Source organism: Macaca nemestrina, chromosome 16, assembly GCF_043159975.1.
Source record: "Macaca nemestrina isolate mMacNem1 chromosome 16, mMacNem.hap1, whole genome shotgun sequence".
Classification (NCBI taxonomy): domain Eukaryota; kingdom Metazoa; phylum Chordata; class Mammalia; order Primates; family Cercopithecidae; genus Macaca; species Macaca nemestrina.
In genome coordinates, this window is record NC_092140.1 from 40,726,881 (window position 1) to 40,745,792 (window position 18,912).

The following is an 18,912-nucleotide window of genomic DNA, read 5'->3' on the forward strand; positions in this document are numbered from 1 at the left end:
AAATCTTCTTCTCCTTTTTTTTTTTTTGGCAGGGTCTCACTCTATTGCCCAGGCTAGAGTGCAGTGGTGCAAACATGGCTACTGCAGCCTTGACCTCCTGGGCTCAAGTGACCCAGCTCAGCCTCCCACATAGCTGGGACCACAGGGGCATTAGGATGATTGGCTCATTTTTAAAATTTCTGTAGAGGCTGTGTCTCACATTGTTACCCAGGCTAGTCTCCAACTCCTGGGTTCGGGTGATCCTCCCACCTCAGCCTCCTACCGTGCTGGGATTATAGGCATAAGACATGTGCACAGCCATAAGTACCTCTTGACTGATTTTGTTTTAAGTGCATTTTGTTCAAATGAACACATTGTTAGAAACCATATTCTGAGGTTGCAGCACCTCAACATTAAGGTACACCTATTGCTAATAATGGGCAATTAAAGAAAAACAATAAAATACAACTAATGCTCAATATTAAGCATTGAACTAGCAATTAAAAAGTGCATAAAGTTAATAAGAAGGCAAACGTCTTAGATACCAATTCACCACTTCTATATTCAACCTTCTAAAACTTTAAGTGGGCATATTGCTTTGGTGAGTGATTTGGTGCTATAGGTGGATCCTCTTTAGAAGTCTGGGATCTTACAAGTGGGAAGAAACAAGAGTGTTTAAATGAAATTCAAAACAAGACAGATGAAGAACTGCTTAACTACAGCCGAGTTTATGCCTCCTCAACACAATGAACATACAATGAAAACAAGTCCTAAGATCTTTATCTTTTTAAATTTTTTGAGTCAGAGTTTTGCTCTTGTCACCCAGGCTGGAGTGCAATGGCATGACCTGGGCTCACTGCAACCTCTGCCTCCTGGGTTCAAGCAATTCTCCTGCCTCAGCCTCCAGAGTAGCTGGGATTACAGGCACCCATCACCATGCCAGCTAATTTTTGTCTTTTTAGCAGAGATGGGGTTTTGCTATGTTGGCCAGGCTGGTCTTGAACTCCTGACCTCAGGTGATTCACCTGCCTCAGAATCCCTAAGTGCTGGGATTATAGGCGTGAGCCACCATGCCTGGCCCTGCTAAGATCTTTAAGAAGAATAACTATGAATAAGTCAGGAAAAATGACTCTTGCTAAAGGCTATTTTTTTGGTGTAGAATGTACTGAATTTCTCAAGAAAGCAATGCTTTTATAAGCTATCTATTGGGACACTTAAGTAGGTACCATACTTCTTTGTAATTATTAATACATTAATTGCCATATGATTTTCACTTATACCAAGATTAAGTTTGATATCATCTAGAAACTAACATCATCAGTATATTGGTTGTATACCCAAATATTAAACAAAAATTTCACCTGTTTCTTGGTCAAATTAGTATTCCCTAAGGGTTACCTTTTAGCTCTCTTAGCACTTCTTGATGCCAAATATAGGTTATTGGTCTTGGCTCTGTCCATGGTAGTCTGTATTTCTGATTACTACATACAATTTCCTAACATTTTCAGCTTAGCCAATGTGGACATGCCGAGTTTTGTTTATATCTGAGATATCGAAGCACAATGGAGGACTGATGCTCTGTTCTGGGTTCTTCATATTGGTATGGTGTCTTACTATTACCAAATCTCCAAATGAACAAGAATATGTGAGGCATGATTATTAGTTATTTGATCTTTCTCAGTTTCAGTAGATCAGAGTTCTATCTCTACTAGCACAGCATGGAAGATGGGTGTAAAGAAGGGGACATGTGCCAGAAGGATCCCACTTTCAAAAAGCTTAATGTTGGTCCTTATACTACCTGCTCAGCTGGAAATGACTGAGGACTAAATAGTGATCTCATGCTGATTATCTGTAGTTATATGAGACTTTCTCTAGTTTCTTCTATAGGCTTACACTTCCAAATTTGTCAGGAATAGAATAGCAGCAACTTTTTAAAGAACTATTCCTAAAGCCATCCCAAATGAAATGAGTACAACTTTTCCCAAGGACAAAAATGAGAACTCATATATATGAGAATAAAGGAAAGGAAAACATGTTTATCATACATAAAGTTTTGTTAGTTTCCTCTGCTTTATTTTTTTTTATTATGAAGCTCAGTAAACTGAAAGTTTTAACTTAAAGCTTTTTATAAAACTAGAGAAACTATAGTATGCAGTAAATCTTACAATTTGAAAGGTTTAAGAACATCAGAACAGTCTCCACATTCAGATTAGCCAAAACACAGAGGCATATACAAAGACCACGTTAGTGCCTGGGTGTTACCATTTAGTGTGGCAGGTTAAAGGGCATAACCAAAACATGTAACCAGAAAATCTTGTTCACTATTTTCAAAACAATCCAGATTTTCAAGTTTAGTCAAGGAGAGCCCATTTTATTTTAATGTACTTTAATTGTATAAGCCCTTGTAACTTTCTATAATTGTGTCCCAGAAAGAGTTTTAAAAAAATTGGCTGGGTATGGTGACTCAAGCCTGTAATTCCAGAACTTTTGGAGGCTGAGGTGGGATGATTGCTTGAGGCCAGGAGTTCAAGAACAGCCTGGGCAACACAGCAAGACCCTGTCTCTACAAAAAATAAAAAATAAAAAATTAGCTAGGTACAGGGTGCCCAGCTACTCAGGAGGGCAGAAAAAAGAATCGCTTCAGCCCAGGAGTTTGAGATAAGAGTGAGCTATGATGGCACCACTGCATTCCAACCTGGGTAACAGAGTGAGACTCTTAAAAACGGACTAATATTAAAGAAAGTTTCATGTTTGAGGGGTATCCCTACTAATTATTTCAAGAGGCTTCTGTACAATTTTAAAACAATATTGTCTTACATGAAAACTCAAATTGTGCCTAGTAAAAGATTTCAGAACCCTGGCTTTTCGTCTAAAATTAACTATGTAATTTACTTTAAGAACACATCAAGGTGTAACAACCTAGCACTTACTGAAGATCTACTCTGTCAGGCACTTCAAATCCATTCTCTCATTTTTAATTTTGTGGTACTGCCTGGGTTGCAATCGGCAACTAATGATAATTTTCAGTAACTATACAATTTATTAACGAAAATATAGCACTCAAAAACAGAAGTCCTAAAAATTAATGTTTTGGATAACCATTAAAAATGACCTTTCTGAAGAATACACAATGACATAAGAAAATGTTTAGAATGGAATTCTATGATAATAAATTAAACTATTAAATTACAAGCAATAATATCCTAAATAAGTAAGAAAGTATATAAATCTGTGTGCATTTCCGAGTGGTTATTTTGGATGGTAAGATTACCAGTAATTTTCCAATTTTATAAAATAAACATGGGTGGGCATGGTGGCTCATGCCTGTAATCTTTGTACTTTGGGAGGCTGAGGTGGGCCGATTGCCTGAGTTTAGGAGTTTGAGATCACTTGAGACCAGCCTGGGCAACACAGTGAAACCCTGTCTCTACTAAAATACAAACAATTAGCCAGGCGTGGTGGTGTGCGCCTGTAGTCCCAGCTACTTGGGAGGCTGAGGCAGGAGAATTGCTTGAACCTGGGAGGCGGAGGTTGTAGTGAACCAAGATCATGCCACTGCACTCCAGCCTGGGTGACAGAGTGAGCAAGACTCCAACTTCAAAAAAATAAAAATAAAATAAAATAAAATAAACATTACTGTTATAACAAATCAGAAACCTCCTTTCAATTAAATGTTACCCTAAAATATCTAATTCTGGTTGTTCAATATATAAGATTTTAAACCAAATTTAGTATGAATGGAATCTATTGTGTACTAGTTGGAAAATAAGTTCTTTTGAAACTTTAATACATTTTGGTGTAGGCTGATGTACAATGAAAACTTTATTTTGCATATATTTCATTTACTATTCTGACTGAGTTGTTTTATCATTCACCTTAAGTTTCCATTGATTTTTTTCGTTTCTTTTTTTGAGAGATGGGAGTCTCTCTATGTTGCCCAGACTGGAGTGCAGTGGCTAGTCACAGGTGCAATTACAGTGTACTACAGCTTCAAACTGCTAGTCTCGAGTGATCCTTCTGCCTCAGGCTTCCCAGAGCTGGGATTACAGGTGCATGCCAGCACGTCTGGCTCCAATCCTTTAATTTCAAATGTGAAGGATTAAATATAATTCTCTCAAAGGTTATAATGCTTTTATCTTAAATAAACATAAAAAGAGCACAAAGCCACTGCCTTCTTCACAAATATCCATTATGATCTCAAATGTGGACTTTGCAAACTTCAGAAATGTGTCAGACCCTAACCTGGGATCTTTAGTGCCACTGATCAATTTTGTGCATACAGTAAGCACTCAATAAAAGTTGTTGAATGCATGAAGGAATGCATAAATGTTCTCTTTGGATATCTAGCCTTACTTTCCCGTCATTCAGCTTAGATGACCTGAGAAGCACTTCCTCAAAATAACCCTCTGGCTCACCATGAGAAGAATGCCTGGCACCAGCTGGCAGGAGATATTAATAGCATGCCCATTAGGCACATGTTCAAGGCACATAGATAGCTCAGTGATAGAATCTTTAGGATATTTGGACAGTTAACATTATTTCGAGTATGAATCAGTTGTGGTTCCTTAAATCCTCACTTTAAATATTAAAAACCAACCTCTATTTTAAAAAATTCTTAAAAAAATAGTAAGGTGCAACAGCAATAATAGCTTGCAATTTTGAAAAAACTCAGTATTTGGGGCTAAGAAAAGTGAACTTCTAACAGTAGAATTCTTTTCTTTTATTCTTTTTGGAGACAAGGTCTCACTCTGCTATCTAAGCTGAAGTGTAGGGGGACAATCACGGTTCACTGCTGCCTCGACCTCCTGGGCTCAGGTAATCCTCTCACCTCAGCCTCCTGAGTAGGATAGCTGGGACTACAGGCACGTGTCCCCAGGCCCGGCTAAGTTTTGTATTTTTTGTAGAGATGGGGTTTCACCATGTTGCCCAGGCTGTTCTCAAACTCCTGGACTTAAGCAATCTGCCTATATTGGCCTCCCAAAGTGTTGGGAATACAGGTGTGAGTCACTGCACCCAGCCCCATTTATTCTTGTAACGAAGATTCTTTTGAAGGATTCAGAAGCCAAAATAGAGAAGAGAACGTGACCTTTCCCTTTAAATTTCAAGTTTTAGTATTTTACCTATCATTTACCACTGATAAGTTTCTAACCCACAAAACTATGTTCTATTCTTCCTTAGGCAACATTGGACTAAGAAACAGATATGCTGAAAATTACAAAATACCCTAGGTTACCTGTTGTGACTTTTGGAGGAAATGGGAATGGGATTGATTTTTTAAAAAATAATACATAATTCTGAAATATCTGAATCCTCACCAGACAGAATTAAACATTCCAGCTACAAATTGATACTTTCTATTAGTCTAGCCTTGATCAAAATTTGGCATATATTTAGTTTAACTGGTGAGAGCCATAAGTTCTAAGCATGGCTTAGAACTAACTTTCTTTTCTTGTTTTCTATAAAGTGGTCTTTATATCCTACATCACTTTATTTTTTTTCATTCACCACTATATTAATGAGGTTACATCATTTTAGATAGCCACACAGACGTTCTATTTTCTGAGTCATTTTCTTAGTGTATAATTAGTCATTTTCTTAGTGTCTCTAAATGTCTAAATCAGTTCACACAAGAAAAGCAACTTTGAATTCTCAAATGCTCTGATGAAGAAACAATTTTACTAGGTATCCTGCACTGAGCTAGATAGAGAAAGTGATAAATAAACAAGAGTAAGATGTAGCTGGCAGGGCGTGGTAGCTCATGCCTGTAATCCCAGCACTTTGGGAGGCCAAGGCGGGTGGATCACTTGAGGTCAGGAGTTTGAGACCAGCCTGGCTAATATGGTGAAACCCTGTCTTTACTAAAAATACAAAAATTAGCCAGGCATGGCGACACACGCCTATAGTCCCAGCTACTTGGGAGTCTAAGACAGGAGAATTGCTTGAACCCGGGAGGTGGAAGTTGCAGCGAGCTGAGATCGTGCCACTACACTCTAGCCTGGGAGACACAGTGAGACTCTGTCTCAAACAAACAAACAAACAAACAAACAAAACAACAAAAAAAAAGATGTAGTTGCCAGACCAGGCGTGGTGAATCACTCCTGTGTTTCCAGCACTTTGGAAGGCGGAGGCAGTTGGATCACTTGAGGCCAAGGCCAGGAGTTCAAGACTAGCCTGGCCAACATGGTGAAACCCCGTTTCTAATAAAAATACAAAAATTAGCAGGGTGTGGTGGTGCATGCCTGTAGTCCCAGCTACTTGGGAGACTGAGGCAGGAGAATTGCTTGAACCCGGGAGGTGGAGGTTGCAGTGAGCTGAGACTGTGTTACTATAATCCAGGCCTGGGTGACAGAGTGAGACTCTGTCTCAAAAAAAAAATAAATAAAAAAATAAAAATAAAAAAAGTAGCTGCTGACCTTGAAGAACTTTCCATCTAGATAGGTAAATTATACAGGAAATGATAGCTAATGAGATAAGAGAAATGCTCTACTGTGTGGTACAGAGAAAACAGATGTTTTATAGGCAGAGAAATAGGTATATCCACTGCATTTTGGGTAGAGAGGCAAATAAGGCTGGAGAGGTAGAGCTACATTATGGAGGAGCTTGGAAGTCTGAAAGAAATATTTAGATTTGGCCGGGCGCGGTGGCTCAAGCCTGTAATCCCAGCATTTTGGGAGGCCGAGACGGGCGGATCACGAGGTCAGGAGATCGAGACCATCCTGGCTAACACGGTGAAACCCCATCTCTACTAAAAAATACAAAAAACTAGCCGGGCGAGGTGGCGGGCGCCTGTAGTCCCAGCTACTCGGGAGACTGAGGCAGGAGAATGGCGTAAACCCGGGAGGCGGAGCTTGCAGTGAGCTGAGATCTGGCCACTGCACTCCAGCCTGGGCGACAGAGCGAGATTCCGTCTCAAAAAAAAAAAAAAAAAAAAAAAAAAAGAAAGAAATATTTAGATTTGATGGATTTGATGTGGTAGTGAATGGGGCAGTGAGATGTTTTTGCAAAGTAGGATAAATTTTGGTGCAAGAGAGGAGTTAAGAATAAAAATCAGGCAGGTCAACTGGAAACCCGATTAATGTAGGTACAATTTTCTGTTAGTGTACAGTTGTCTGTTGCTATCCACGGGATTACTGGTTCCAGTGTACACTCCCCACCTCCTGTGGATACCAAAATCCATGAGTGCTCAAGTCCCTTACATACAATTGGTATAATATTTGCATATAACCTATGTATATCCTCCCATATACTTTAAATCACCTCTAGATTACTTATCATACCTAACAAAATGTAAATGCTATGTGAATAACTGTATTGTGTTATAGAATAATGACATGAAAAAAAGTCTGCGCATGTTCACCATAGATGCAATCATCCATTCTTTTCTCAAATATTTTTGATCAGCGGTTGATTGAATTCACACATGTGAAACCCATGGATATAGAGGGCTGATAGTACTTTTAAGCAGTATCTCACAAGATAACTAGTGGATCTTCCAAATATTCTCCTGGTTTTCATAAAGCCTTTTATAGTTTCAATCACAATATATGCATTAACTCCCCTTATCACTCTCCCTAACATGTATGTCAAGGAATGTAGGCAGGTGAATAAAAATGAGAGAAAGCAAAAAGAAGCATAATTAATTTTAATCTGAATATTGTTGATACAAAGCATTTGTAGCTCATCTGAAATTAATGTGAAAATAAAAATGAGGTCCTCATCATCAAATCTAATTCTACAGAAATTCTTATGTACACTTCTATTCTACAAACCATTAAATTTATTTAAATATCTATGAAATACATGATTATTACTGTTTTATTTTGTGAGAAATTTAATATTTATGCAGAGTAAGAATAAAGGACTTTGTCACTGAACTCAGCACATTATCAGAAAGCACAAATGTAATTACATTCAGCTTGAGTAGAAAAATAAAATAAATATATATTGATTTTACCTTTGCTTTAGTCGTCTTTTGGCTGTTGTGGGAACATTAGCACCATAGCCATAGGAAAAAAGAACCCTTTCAGCCTCATCTTCATTTTCAACTGGAAAATATTCAAGTATATAATGTGAGATAACTTAATTTTTCCTTTAAAAACATGGCAGAAATGAAAATAAAAGAGGTTATAATAAATTAAGGAGCATAAAAACATTAGAAAGGGCTAATATGTAATCTTAAACAGCCCATTTGTAAGTAGAAGCATATTTCTTAAAGTATATCCTTGCTTGAATTTGCTCCATTTATTTTTGCAATGTATAAGGGATTGCATCATATCACATTAGGTTTTCTTGTTAAATAGTATAATGATACATATATTATTCTGAAGGACTCAAAGGCTTTTTGCATGAAATATACTATATAATATAACAAATAATGATAACATATCAAAGTCATCAATTCTGTTCTTGATAAAATAAATGATTTTTAAATTAGGACAAATATTATTTTATCAGAACAACTTTATTTTAATTTGCAACAATAAAATTATGTACTTATGTAGGTTACTCTATTAAAAACTGTGCAGCTCTAAGCATGTATTGATGGCCTTACTCTTTTTTAAATGTAAAAAAATTCTGTGAAAATAATTTACTTTTAAATTCTGCTATTGTCATGCCACTTCCCAAAAGGAATTTTAACAAGTTAACATCTTCTGGCTAAAAAACTTGAAATGCAATGACATTTTACTGCAAGTTGGGATTAAAAAAATATATATATACACACATATTTTTTTTTGAGATGGAGTTTTGCTCTTGTTGCCCAGGCTGGAGTGTAATGGTGTTATTTCTGCTCACGACGACCTCTGCCTCCCAGGTTCAAGTGATTCTCCTGCCTCAGCCTCCCCAGTAGCTGGGATTACAGGTGCCCACCACCAAGCCTGGCTAATTTTTTTTGGTATTTTTAGTAGAGACAGGGTTTCGCCATGTTGGCCAGGCTGGTCTCAAACTCCCGACCTCAGGTGATCTGCCCGCCCTCAGGTGATCTGCCCGCCTCAGCCTCCCAAAGTGCTGGGATTACAGGTGTGAGCCACCACACTCGACCAAAAAATATTTCATCATCAAAAAAACCCCCCAAAACACCAAAAAAAAAATTTCATCAAAGGCTATAGTTTTAACAGCTCAAGTAAAAGCAGTCAATGACATACAAAAACTTTTATAATATTATTTATCAGCAACCGTTATTTTAATGTTAAAAAGATAAACCACTTTCAGGAATATTTCAGAATTAAAACAAAGCCACATATTTTACAACCATAATGATGTTTCATCATCTGCATGCCTATCAATGTAATATGCATACATTTGTTGATTGGCCCTTCTGTAGTAAAGATTTTAGAAACATTCATTAACTGTTTTCTTTTAATTTTGTACCTATCTTTCATGGTGAATCAGGATTAGCTTTCTGAGGAAGAATTACTAGTTGGGACACATGGAAGAGATGATACACGCCATTACCAACACTATGATCAGCTATCAGATAAGTCCAGATCCAAGATGAGTTCTCCAAATCAGCTCTACTAGAACTAGAGCTAATATTTAGATATGTAACTGACTCTTGTCTCTCCTTAATTGTTCTAAATTCAGAGGGCAGAAGGGTAAATTTAGTTTACATCTCAAAAACCCGTAAGTTAGATATTAATGGACATGCTAAATGTGAGTTTAATACTTAATGGATTAATAAATCATGGGATAACTATTCTAGCAGGGATTAATTACAAAAACAATGTATTATACAACTTGGTCAATGCTACTAAAGAGATCTGAACAACGCTATTAAAGAGATCTGAACAACATGTCTTAGAAGCAGAGCACAGAGCAACTGCATCTGAGTGCCACTATTTCCCATGCTACAAGGTATAGGGTAGATATGGGGAGACTGAGATTCAGTGAAGGAATAGGAGAGAAGTCCATGTGCAGAAGCACAGACTTGTAAGATATGTGAAGTTTTAGTAATTGTGAGGAAAGTGGTTGAATTTGGTCTGGAGAACGGTGGTAGTAGAAAGGCAGACTAAGTTCCAATAGTGAATGGAACTAAAGTCTTGTTTGTTAGGCTGAGTAGTCTGGATTTTATTCTAACATCAATAAGAAACTATAATACAAGAAGGTGGCATGACCAATTGATTTTTGTTGTTGATTCAGATATCATTTTAAAAATTCCAATAATGGGGAAGAGGATGGCTTAGAATACTGGCACAGAGAATTCCTAACAAATTATAATACCAGTTGAGATCTAGTCCATAATAGCAGTGAAGAAAAGAACTTGGATTCTAGACAACTGAGCAGGTGTGAGTGAGATGAGGCACTCTAGTTTGAATGAAGGAGGAATAAAGGTTGATAAAAGCTAGTAGGATGATTAGATAAAAGTTTACTAACAGATCAAAAATACAGTTGGTCGTCCTTTAGTATCCCTGGGGGATTGGTTCCAGGAACTCTGAGGATACCAAAATCCACAGATGATTAAGTCCCTTATATAAAATGTTATATCTGCATATAACATATCTACACCTTCACATACACTTTAAACCTTGCCTGCATCACTTACAATACCTACCACATTGTACATGCTATATATATAGTTATACTGTATTTTTAAAAATGTATTATTTTTTATTACTTTTTCCCCAATATTTTCAATCCACAGGTGATAAAATCTGAGATGTGAAAGCTGCTAATACAGAGAGCAACTGCACAGAAAAATTAGGAAGTTTCAGGGAAGAAAGAGGAAACGCAAATAATGTTAATTTTTCAGCTGTGCATGGTGGCTCATACCTATAAACCCAGTGTTTTGGGAGGCCAACGCAGGAGGATCGCTTGAGGCCAGAAGTTTGAGATCACTTTGGGCAACATAGTGAGACCATGTCTCTACAAAAAATAATTAGCTGGGCACGATGGCATGTGTCTGTAGTCCCAGCTACTTGGAAGGATGAGGCAGGGGGATCACTTGAACCCAGGAGTTTGTGACTGCAGTGAGCTACGATTGTACCACTGCACTCCAGACTGGGCAACACAGTGAGCTCCTGTCTCTAACTATAGAAATTACTAGCCTATTGATAGTAACTGAAGTTGTGGAAAGGGATAAGATTATCGAGAAAGTAGTTAAGTGATGGAAAATAAACAAAGGCAGGTGATTCAAGAAGCAAAGAGAAGGGAGTTCTGAGAAATTTGACAAATGCCTAGTGGAGGTTATAAGTATGATGAGGATGCGTAGCAGGTAACTGAATTTAACAACTAGAAATCTAGGGTTTTGTTTTGTTTTGTTTTTTTTCTAATTTGAGTTTATTTAGCTTTTAGGCAATACTTGTACTTTTAACAACTTGATGAAATCTTTGAAAACTAAACTCAAATATCCAAATAATACTTATTTGATTACAGAAAGCAATACAGGTATCAATAAGATACTTTAATTTGCTATGGTTACACCTTAATAAATGAAGCCTAATCACCTTCATGTCAGCTGAAATTACCTGAATTAAATGGCAAGCCTTTGGAAATTGTATACAATGTAGTACTAAAACAAGTCTGTGCTCACTTGTTTGAAATTTTAGTTAATTGATAAGTATTCATTAAAAGGATAAGGTGTATTTTAATTTCCAATGTGAACTGATAGAGAACCTAGTTATTGATCTTCTAGTAAATCTATTTTATTTGAAATTGGTTTAGACACTACCATAACAAAAATTAATTTCTATATTCTGAAGATTTTAAGAAAATATTTATACACATGGACACACTGAAAAAACTGTACAGTATACATCCATATACTCAACATCTGCAATTTTTTTTTTTTTTTTGAGACAGGGTCTCACTCTGTCACCCAGACTGGAGTGCAGTGGCACGAACACAGTTACTGCAGCCTTGATGTTCGGGGCTCAGGTGACCATTCCACCTCACCTTCCCATGTAGCTGGCACCACCATGCCTGGTTCATTTTTTATTTTTTTGTACAGATGGGGTCTTGCCATGTTGCCCAGGCTGGCCCTGAACTTCTGGGCTCAAGCAATCATCCTGCCTTGGTCTCCCAAAGTGCTGGGATTAAGGGCGTGAGCCACTGCGCCTAGCTCCAACATCTGCATTCTAAATCAAACATACTATGTGTTTATTACACATATATCCATCCCTGTTTCCATGAATCTGTTTTTTTGATGCATTTCAAAGAAAGCTATGGACATTTGCACACTTCACTCCTCAACAGTTTAACATGCAAATCATCAATTATAGTTCAATATGTATTTAGTTATTTTCCAAAAAATAAGATTTGTAACTTTTACCATGTATAAATTTTATTTTTAAAGTCTACCATTCAACGAGTTTTGAAACGTAAAAGTTTTGAAATGTATACACACGTGTAACACAAACCCTATCAAGATATAGAACATTTGAATACCTTGGAAAGTTCCATGTCACTTTTCTCAGTTAATTCTTGGTGACAATCATCTTTAGAGACAACTACAGTTCTGATTTTTGTCTTTTTAAAAATTAAAAAAATTTTTTTTTACCGCCTACCCCTTGATTTTTTTCATCATACTTTTGCCTCTTTTAGAACTTTATATAAACATACAGTATAAGCATACTATATACTATAATCATAGTATATAAAGTATACTTTATGTTTTTCAGATTCATCCATGATGTTAAGTCAATTGTTTCTTTTCAGTGAGGAGAAGTATTCTACTACATGAATGTATAATGGTTTTATTAACCATTTTCCTTTGAGATAAACACCTGGGTTGTTTTTTTTTTTTTTTTGAGACGGAGTTTCGCTCTGTCACCCAGGCTGGAGTGCAGTGGCCAGATCTCAGCTCACTGCAAGCTCCGCCTCCCGGGTTCACGCCATTCTCTTGCCTCAGCCTCCCAAGTAGCTGGGACTACAGGCGCCCGCCACCTTGCCCGGCTAGTTTTTTGTACTTTTTAGTAGAGACGGGGTTTCACCATATTAACCAGGATGGTCTCGATCTCCTGACCTCGTGATCCGCCCGTCTCGGCCTCCCAAAGTGCTAGGATTACAGGCTTGAGCCACCGCGCCCGGCCAACACCTGGGTTGTTGCCAGCTTTTGACTACTATGAATAAATTTCCCATGAACATTCTAGTGGAAATATTTTAATGTGTATATGCCTTCTCTCTTAGGTAAGTAGTGGAAATGCTGGATCACTGATTAGGTTGTTTGATCATTTTGTAAGAAACTGCCAGTTGCTCCACTTCTCACCAACATTTGGTATAGTCAGTCTTTCTAATTTCAGCCATTATTGTGTGTATACAGTGGTATCTCACTGGGACTTTAATCTGCTTTTCCGGCCGGGCGCGGTGGCTCAAGCCTGTAATCCCAGCACTTTGGGAGGCCGAGGTGGGCGGATCACAAGGTCAGGAGATCGAGACCACAGTGAAACCCCGTCTCTACTAAAAATACAAAAAATTAGCCGGGCGCGGTGGCGGGCGCCTGTAGTCCCAGCTACTCAGGAGGCTGAGGCAGGAGAATGGAGGGAACCCGGGAGGCGGAGCTTGCAGTGAGCCGAGATCGCACCACTGCACTCCAGCCTGGGCAACAGCGTGAGACTCTGTCTCAAAAAAAAAAAAAAAAAAAAAAAAAAAAAAAAATCTGCTTTTCCCTCATGACTAGTAATGTTGAATACTTTTATTATGCTTACTTGTCATTCACATGTCTTCCTTTGCGAAGTGTTTAAACATTTTGCCCATGTTTTAAATAGGACTATTTTTTTTTTTATCACTGAGTTATAAAAAATTTTTAAATATATATTCTGGTATATTAATTTCCTACTGGTAGCGTAACAGATTGCCAGACTTTATGGTTTAAACAATACAAATTTATTATTTGATAGCTCTAGAGGCCATAAGTCCAAAAATCAGCCTCACTGACCTGAAGTCAATGCTTTGTAGGGCTGGTTCTGTCTGGAGGTTCTATGGTAAAATCTGTTTTCTTGCCTTTTCCAGCTTTCAGAGGTTCCAAAGACTAGGACATGGACATTTTTCTTTTCTTTTCTCTTTTCTTTCCTTCCTTTCTTTTCTTTCTTTTTCTTTCCCTGTGTTTCTTTCCTTCCTTTCTTCCTTATTCCCTTCCCTTCCTTCCTTCCCTTTTTTCCTTCTTTTCTTTCTCTTTCCCCTTCCTTCTTTCCTTCCTTCCTTCCTTCCTTCCTTCCTTCCTTCCCTCCCTCCCTCCCTCCCTCCCTCCCTCCCTCCCTCCCTCCCTCCTTCCTTCCTTCCTTCCCTCCCTCCCTCCCTCCCTCCCTCCCTCCCTCCCTCCCCTTCTCTCTCTCTCTCTTTTTAGAGATGGGGTCTCACTGTGTCAGGCTAGTCTTGAACTCCTGAGCTCAAGACATCCACATGTCTCGGCCTCCCATAGTGCTGGAATTACAGGCACGAGTCACTACGCCCAACAGGACACGGACATCTCTAGAAGGATGTTTTTCAGCCCACCACGCTTGGATATCTTTTTTTTTTTTTTTTTGTCTAATCTATGTTTTGTGAATATTTTCTCCTCAATATTTTCTTATTTTGGATATCATTCCTTTGTCAGACATAAAATTGTGGTTATTTTCTTTGAGCCTGTGCTTGGCTATTCATTTCTTAATGGTGTCTTTTGAATAAAAGTTTTAAATTTTGATAATATCTAGTTTATCAATTTTTCTGTTATGATAATTACTTTTAAGGGCCATGTCAAAAAAGGTCTTAATGTACCCCAAGTTGTAAAGATACTCACCTATGTTTTCTGTTACATATTTATAGTTTCAGCTATTCCATTTAGGTATCGTCTCAGATTAATATTGGTGTATGGAAGTTTATTTCCATAAAGATGTCCATTTTTTTTAGTACCATTTACTGAACAAACTTTCCTTTCTCCATTTATTTGCTTTGCTGCGTTGTTAAAAATGAAATTATTATTTAAGTATGGATCTGTTTCTGGGTTTTCTAGTCTGTTTCATTGCTGTATTTGTCTTTCCTTAAGCCAGTACTATATTAGCCTGATATTGAAGCTTTATAGTAAATCTTGAAAACAGGTAGTGCAATTCTTCCAATTTGTTCTTTTTTTTTTGTGGGGGAGAGAAGGTCGCGCCATGTTGCCCAGGCTGGAGTTCAGTGGGTATTCACAGGCACGATCATCGCACTCTACAGGCTTTAACCTCTAAGCTCAAGCAATCCTCCTGCCTCAGCCTCCCAGGTAGCTGGGACTATAGGAGTGTACCACCACATAGGGCTTCAACTTTTTTCAAGATTGCTTTGGATATGCCAGTCCTTTGCATTCCATATGAATGAAATACAAAAAAGCCTGCTGCCACTGTGACTAGAAGAACACTAAATTGATAGAATTCACAATATATTTCGTGATTTTGGGGGGAGTGATTCTTTTCTCTTAGCAATGATCTGTAGGGTTTTTTGGCTTAAATTTATTCCTAAGTATTTTGTGTTTTTTGCTGCTACTTACTTCTCCAATTGTTTACTTCTAGTATATTTTTGGGTAATGACTGTATATCCTGCTATATTCACTTACCAGTTTTAGTAGTTGTTTGGTAATCTGAAAACACATTCTTATTATTCCTTTCTGATTTTTATATATTTTATATCTTCTCTTATCCTTATCTCACAGATTAGGAATTCAAATACAGTGCTTAATATAAATCATATAAATCATGAAAATAGGAATCCCTGTCTTACTCTCCCCCTTAATGTGGAAAGCATTTAATATTTCACCATTAAGTACAATTTTAGCTATTGGTTTTTATAAATGCCCTTTTTCAGACTGAGGAAGTTTCCTTCTATTCCTAATTTGTTTAGACAAAGGAACATATGCAAAGTTATGGAGATAAGAAAGAGTATGAAACTTTCAAGACAATAATATGACATGGAGGGGAATAGCAAGATATGAAAAGTAGAAAGGTAAACATGAGGCTAATCACAAAGTCATGTAAAGAAATTTGACTTTACTGTCTTAATGAAGACAATAAAAGTCATTAAAGCAGGCATATGATATGAAAATTTGAATGTTACAAAGATTACTTGAACTCCAGTGAAGAAACTGAAGATAAATTTAAAATCTATTGCAGTTATCAGACACTGACCTTGGAAATGGGAAATAGGACAATGATAGGAAAGAAATAAAAGTTTTTCTTACATTGGCCTACAAGTAAATACAGTCCTTATGTGAAAATGTGCCTAAAATAATTAGAACCCTACCTAGATTCAAATTCAACTTCAATTGAAGTTTAATCCCATTTTTATAAGAATGCCACAGTTATCTGACTTTTGAACACAAATAATGTACTGTAGCAAACATCACAGCCAACGGTGAAATGTTAATTTAAAATATTTATTAATGTTAGGGATAAGACAGGAAGATAACGTAACAAGAGGGGAAAACAAGAAAAACGGAAAATAGAAATTAAAGATCAAAGATTATAACACAATACCATCAAATGAATTTCTATTTGTAGTTCAAGACTCATTCCAAGGCCGGGCACGGTGGCCGTCTATAATCCCAGCATTTGGGAGGCCGAGGCGGGCGGATCACCTGAGGTCGGTAGTTTGAGACTAGCCTAACCAACATGGAGAAACCCTGTCTCTACTAAAAATACAAAATTAGGTGGGTGTGGTGGTGCATGCCTGTAATCCCAGTGACTCGGAGGCTGAGGCAGGAGAATCACTTGAAACCCGGAGGCAGAGGTTGAGGTGAGCTGAGATCGCACCATTGCACTCCAGCCTCCAGCCTGGGCAACAAGAGCGAAACTCCATCTCAAAAAAAAAAAAAAAAGACTAATTCCAGTGTCATCTCCCCTCTTAGATATTCCTCGCCTCCTTTAAAGGTGGGATTAATTAATGATCTCTTTTGTATTTCCACTGAGAACTGCATATTTCTTGCTTATAGCATTTATCTTGCTACTCTAATTATTTGTTATTATGTTCATCTCTCCCAGTAGATTAGAAACCCCTTGAGATGGGAATTATTTCCATGAATTCCTAATCCCTAGTTCCTGACAGATGTAAATACTTAACACTTCCAGAATAAGTGAATTAGATAAAAAATAAAAAAGATAAAAGCTATCATATTTAACTTGTTTCTTTTTTGACTGCAATTTCTGAGATGAAGATGAACAAATATTTGAAATACAGAATTTTATTTAGAAATAGTCACCAATTATATTTTAAGAAAATATAGCAAAGTAGTTTTATTCTTTTTTTTTTTGAGACAGTTTTGTTCTGTTGTCTGGGCTGGAGTACAGTGGCATGATTTTGGCTCAACGCAACCTCTGCCTTCCGGGTTCAAGCAATTCTCCTGCCTCAGCCTCTGGAGTAGCTGGGATTACCCAATATCACTCCTGGGTAAATTTTTTTTTGTATTTTTAGTAGAGACAGGGTCTCTTCATGTTGGCCAGGCTGGTCTCGAACTCCTGACCTCAAGTGATTTGCCCACCTTGGCTGTCCAAAGTGCTAAGATTACACAGTGCCTGGTCCCAAAGTAGTTATAGAAATAATGTCAGGCTTCCTTTGTTGCCAGAAAAAAAAGTTGCCCGTGTGTGTGTGGGGAGACTTACTTTCTGCAGTTTGCATTATTATTTCATCAAGCTCTTTTTCCAGTTTCTCATAAATGTCTAGCCTTGCTTGATGCTCCGAGTTCTGTGCTTGAAGTTCAGTAATGCGTTTTTCAGAAGAGGCTTGGAGACTATAAAATTCTTTGGTTAAAACCTAATAGTGAAAGAGAAGAATTACAAAGGCAGAATTAAATAGGTGCACAGTTAAGACAAAAACACGATGTGAAGACATACACAGGGCTTTTTTATTATTTAAATATTAAGAGAAAGTAGCTCAATTAAGATGACTAATGAGGAAATTAAATATATTTATTTCTAAGGTAAATAATTCAGTTGTTTTTAGCTGAAAATTATGAAGTACCTTATCCTTATTTTATAAGCTGGATAAAAAATGAATTTAAAATTAGGAATAATTATAGGAGTAATATTAGCATTTGCTTGTTAGAATTTAAAAAAATACAATGTCATATTTACATAGAGGTCATTTACCTGGCAATCAAAACTATCTGACAGAGGCTTACAAAGTTGTTTGTAAAAACGATATGCTGACAATAAATCCTTCAATTTTCCATCAGAGCTTACTGAATCTACCCAAACTATGATCTTAATAATATTTTTGGTTTTCTGAACAGCCATAAATTCAAAGCAGGAAATAAAAAGGCAAATGTGAAGTGCTGCTTGAGGCAGTATCAGAAAATGCCTTTGTGAACAATTAAAATACATTAAAAATGAGATGCAAAAGGCAAGGAAATTGGAGTCATTTTGTATACAAGCAAAAAATCCTACACTCCAATGGTGATTCATTGAAGGAAACACCATGATGACAACAATAAATTAACTAAAAAGATGCCTCTAGTGATAAGGAAATGTTTTAATGCTTAAATTCCAATTACCTAGAACGTTTACTTACTATTACAGACTAAATTATGGAGTGGTATTACACTCACTTCCTAATACAGCGTAAGTAATATACTGTTTCCTGAGAGGCAACAGACTACTACAGTGAAGAATATGGTTTGGAGCCAGAAAAATTTGGATTTCAATATGGCTTTGACACTTATTAGCTGTGATCTTAGGCAATTACTTATTCTTTATAGGCTGACCTTAAAACACTGTTGAAAGAAATTAAATGAGATGATAAATTTACAGTGCTTAGCAGAGTACCTAGAACATAGTGTTGAAAAGTACTATTGCTACTGTAAGAAATATATGACAATTCTGCATGAAATAGTTCACGCAAATAGAGTTCCACTAATTTAATTATCTTGAATTGTCTACAATTAAACACTTTTAAAGATAACTATTTTCTCTAATGACATAAAGTTCACATTACAAAATGTGTATGATTATGTGTTTTCTGTGATGTGGTAAAAGGCAGAAGGAAAACCTATTTACAGTT

At 37.0% G+C, this 18,912-nt stretch overlaps 1 protein-coding gene across 10 annotated transcripts in view; it reads right to left on the reverse strand.

Moving 5' to 3' along the window:
- The window catches only part of LOC105481764 (progesterone immunomodulatory binding factor 1), a 282,457-nt gene that overhangs the window by 131,524 nt on the left and 132,021 nt on the right, over positions 1–18,912 (reverse strand). For all 10 annotated transcript variants that reach the window (XR_011614738.1, XR_003018029.2, XM_071081244.1 and 7 more), the window contains exons 12-13: positions 17,517–17,667; positions 7,934–8,024 (exon numbers count right to left, since the gene is read on the reverse strand). Coding sequence is in view for 8 of the 10 variants with exons in the window: in XM_071081244.1 (XP_070937345.1) it covers positions 7,934–8,024; positions 17,517–17,667 (242 nt within the window). In the remaining 2 variants the exon portion in view is untranslated. The remainder of the gene's footprint in view (positions 1–7,933; positions 8,025–17,516; positions 17,668–18,912) is intronic.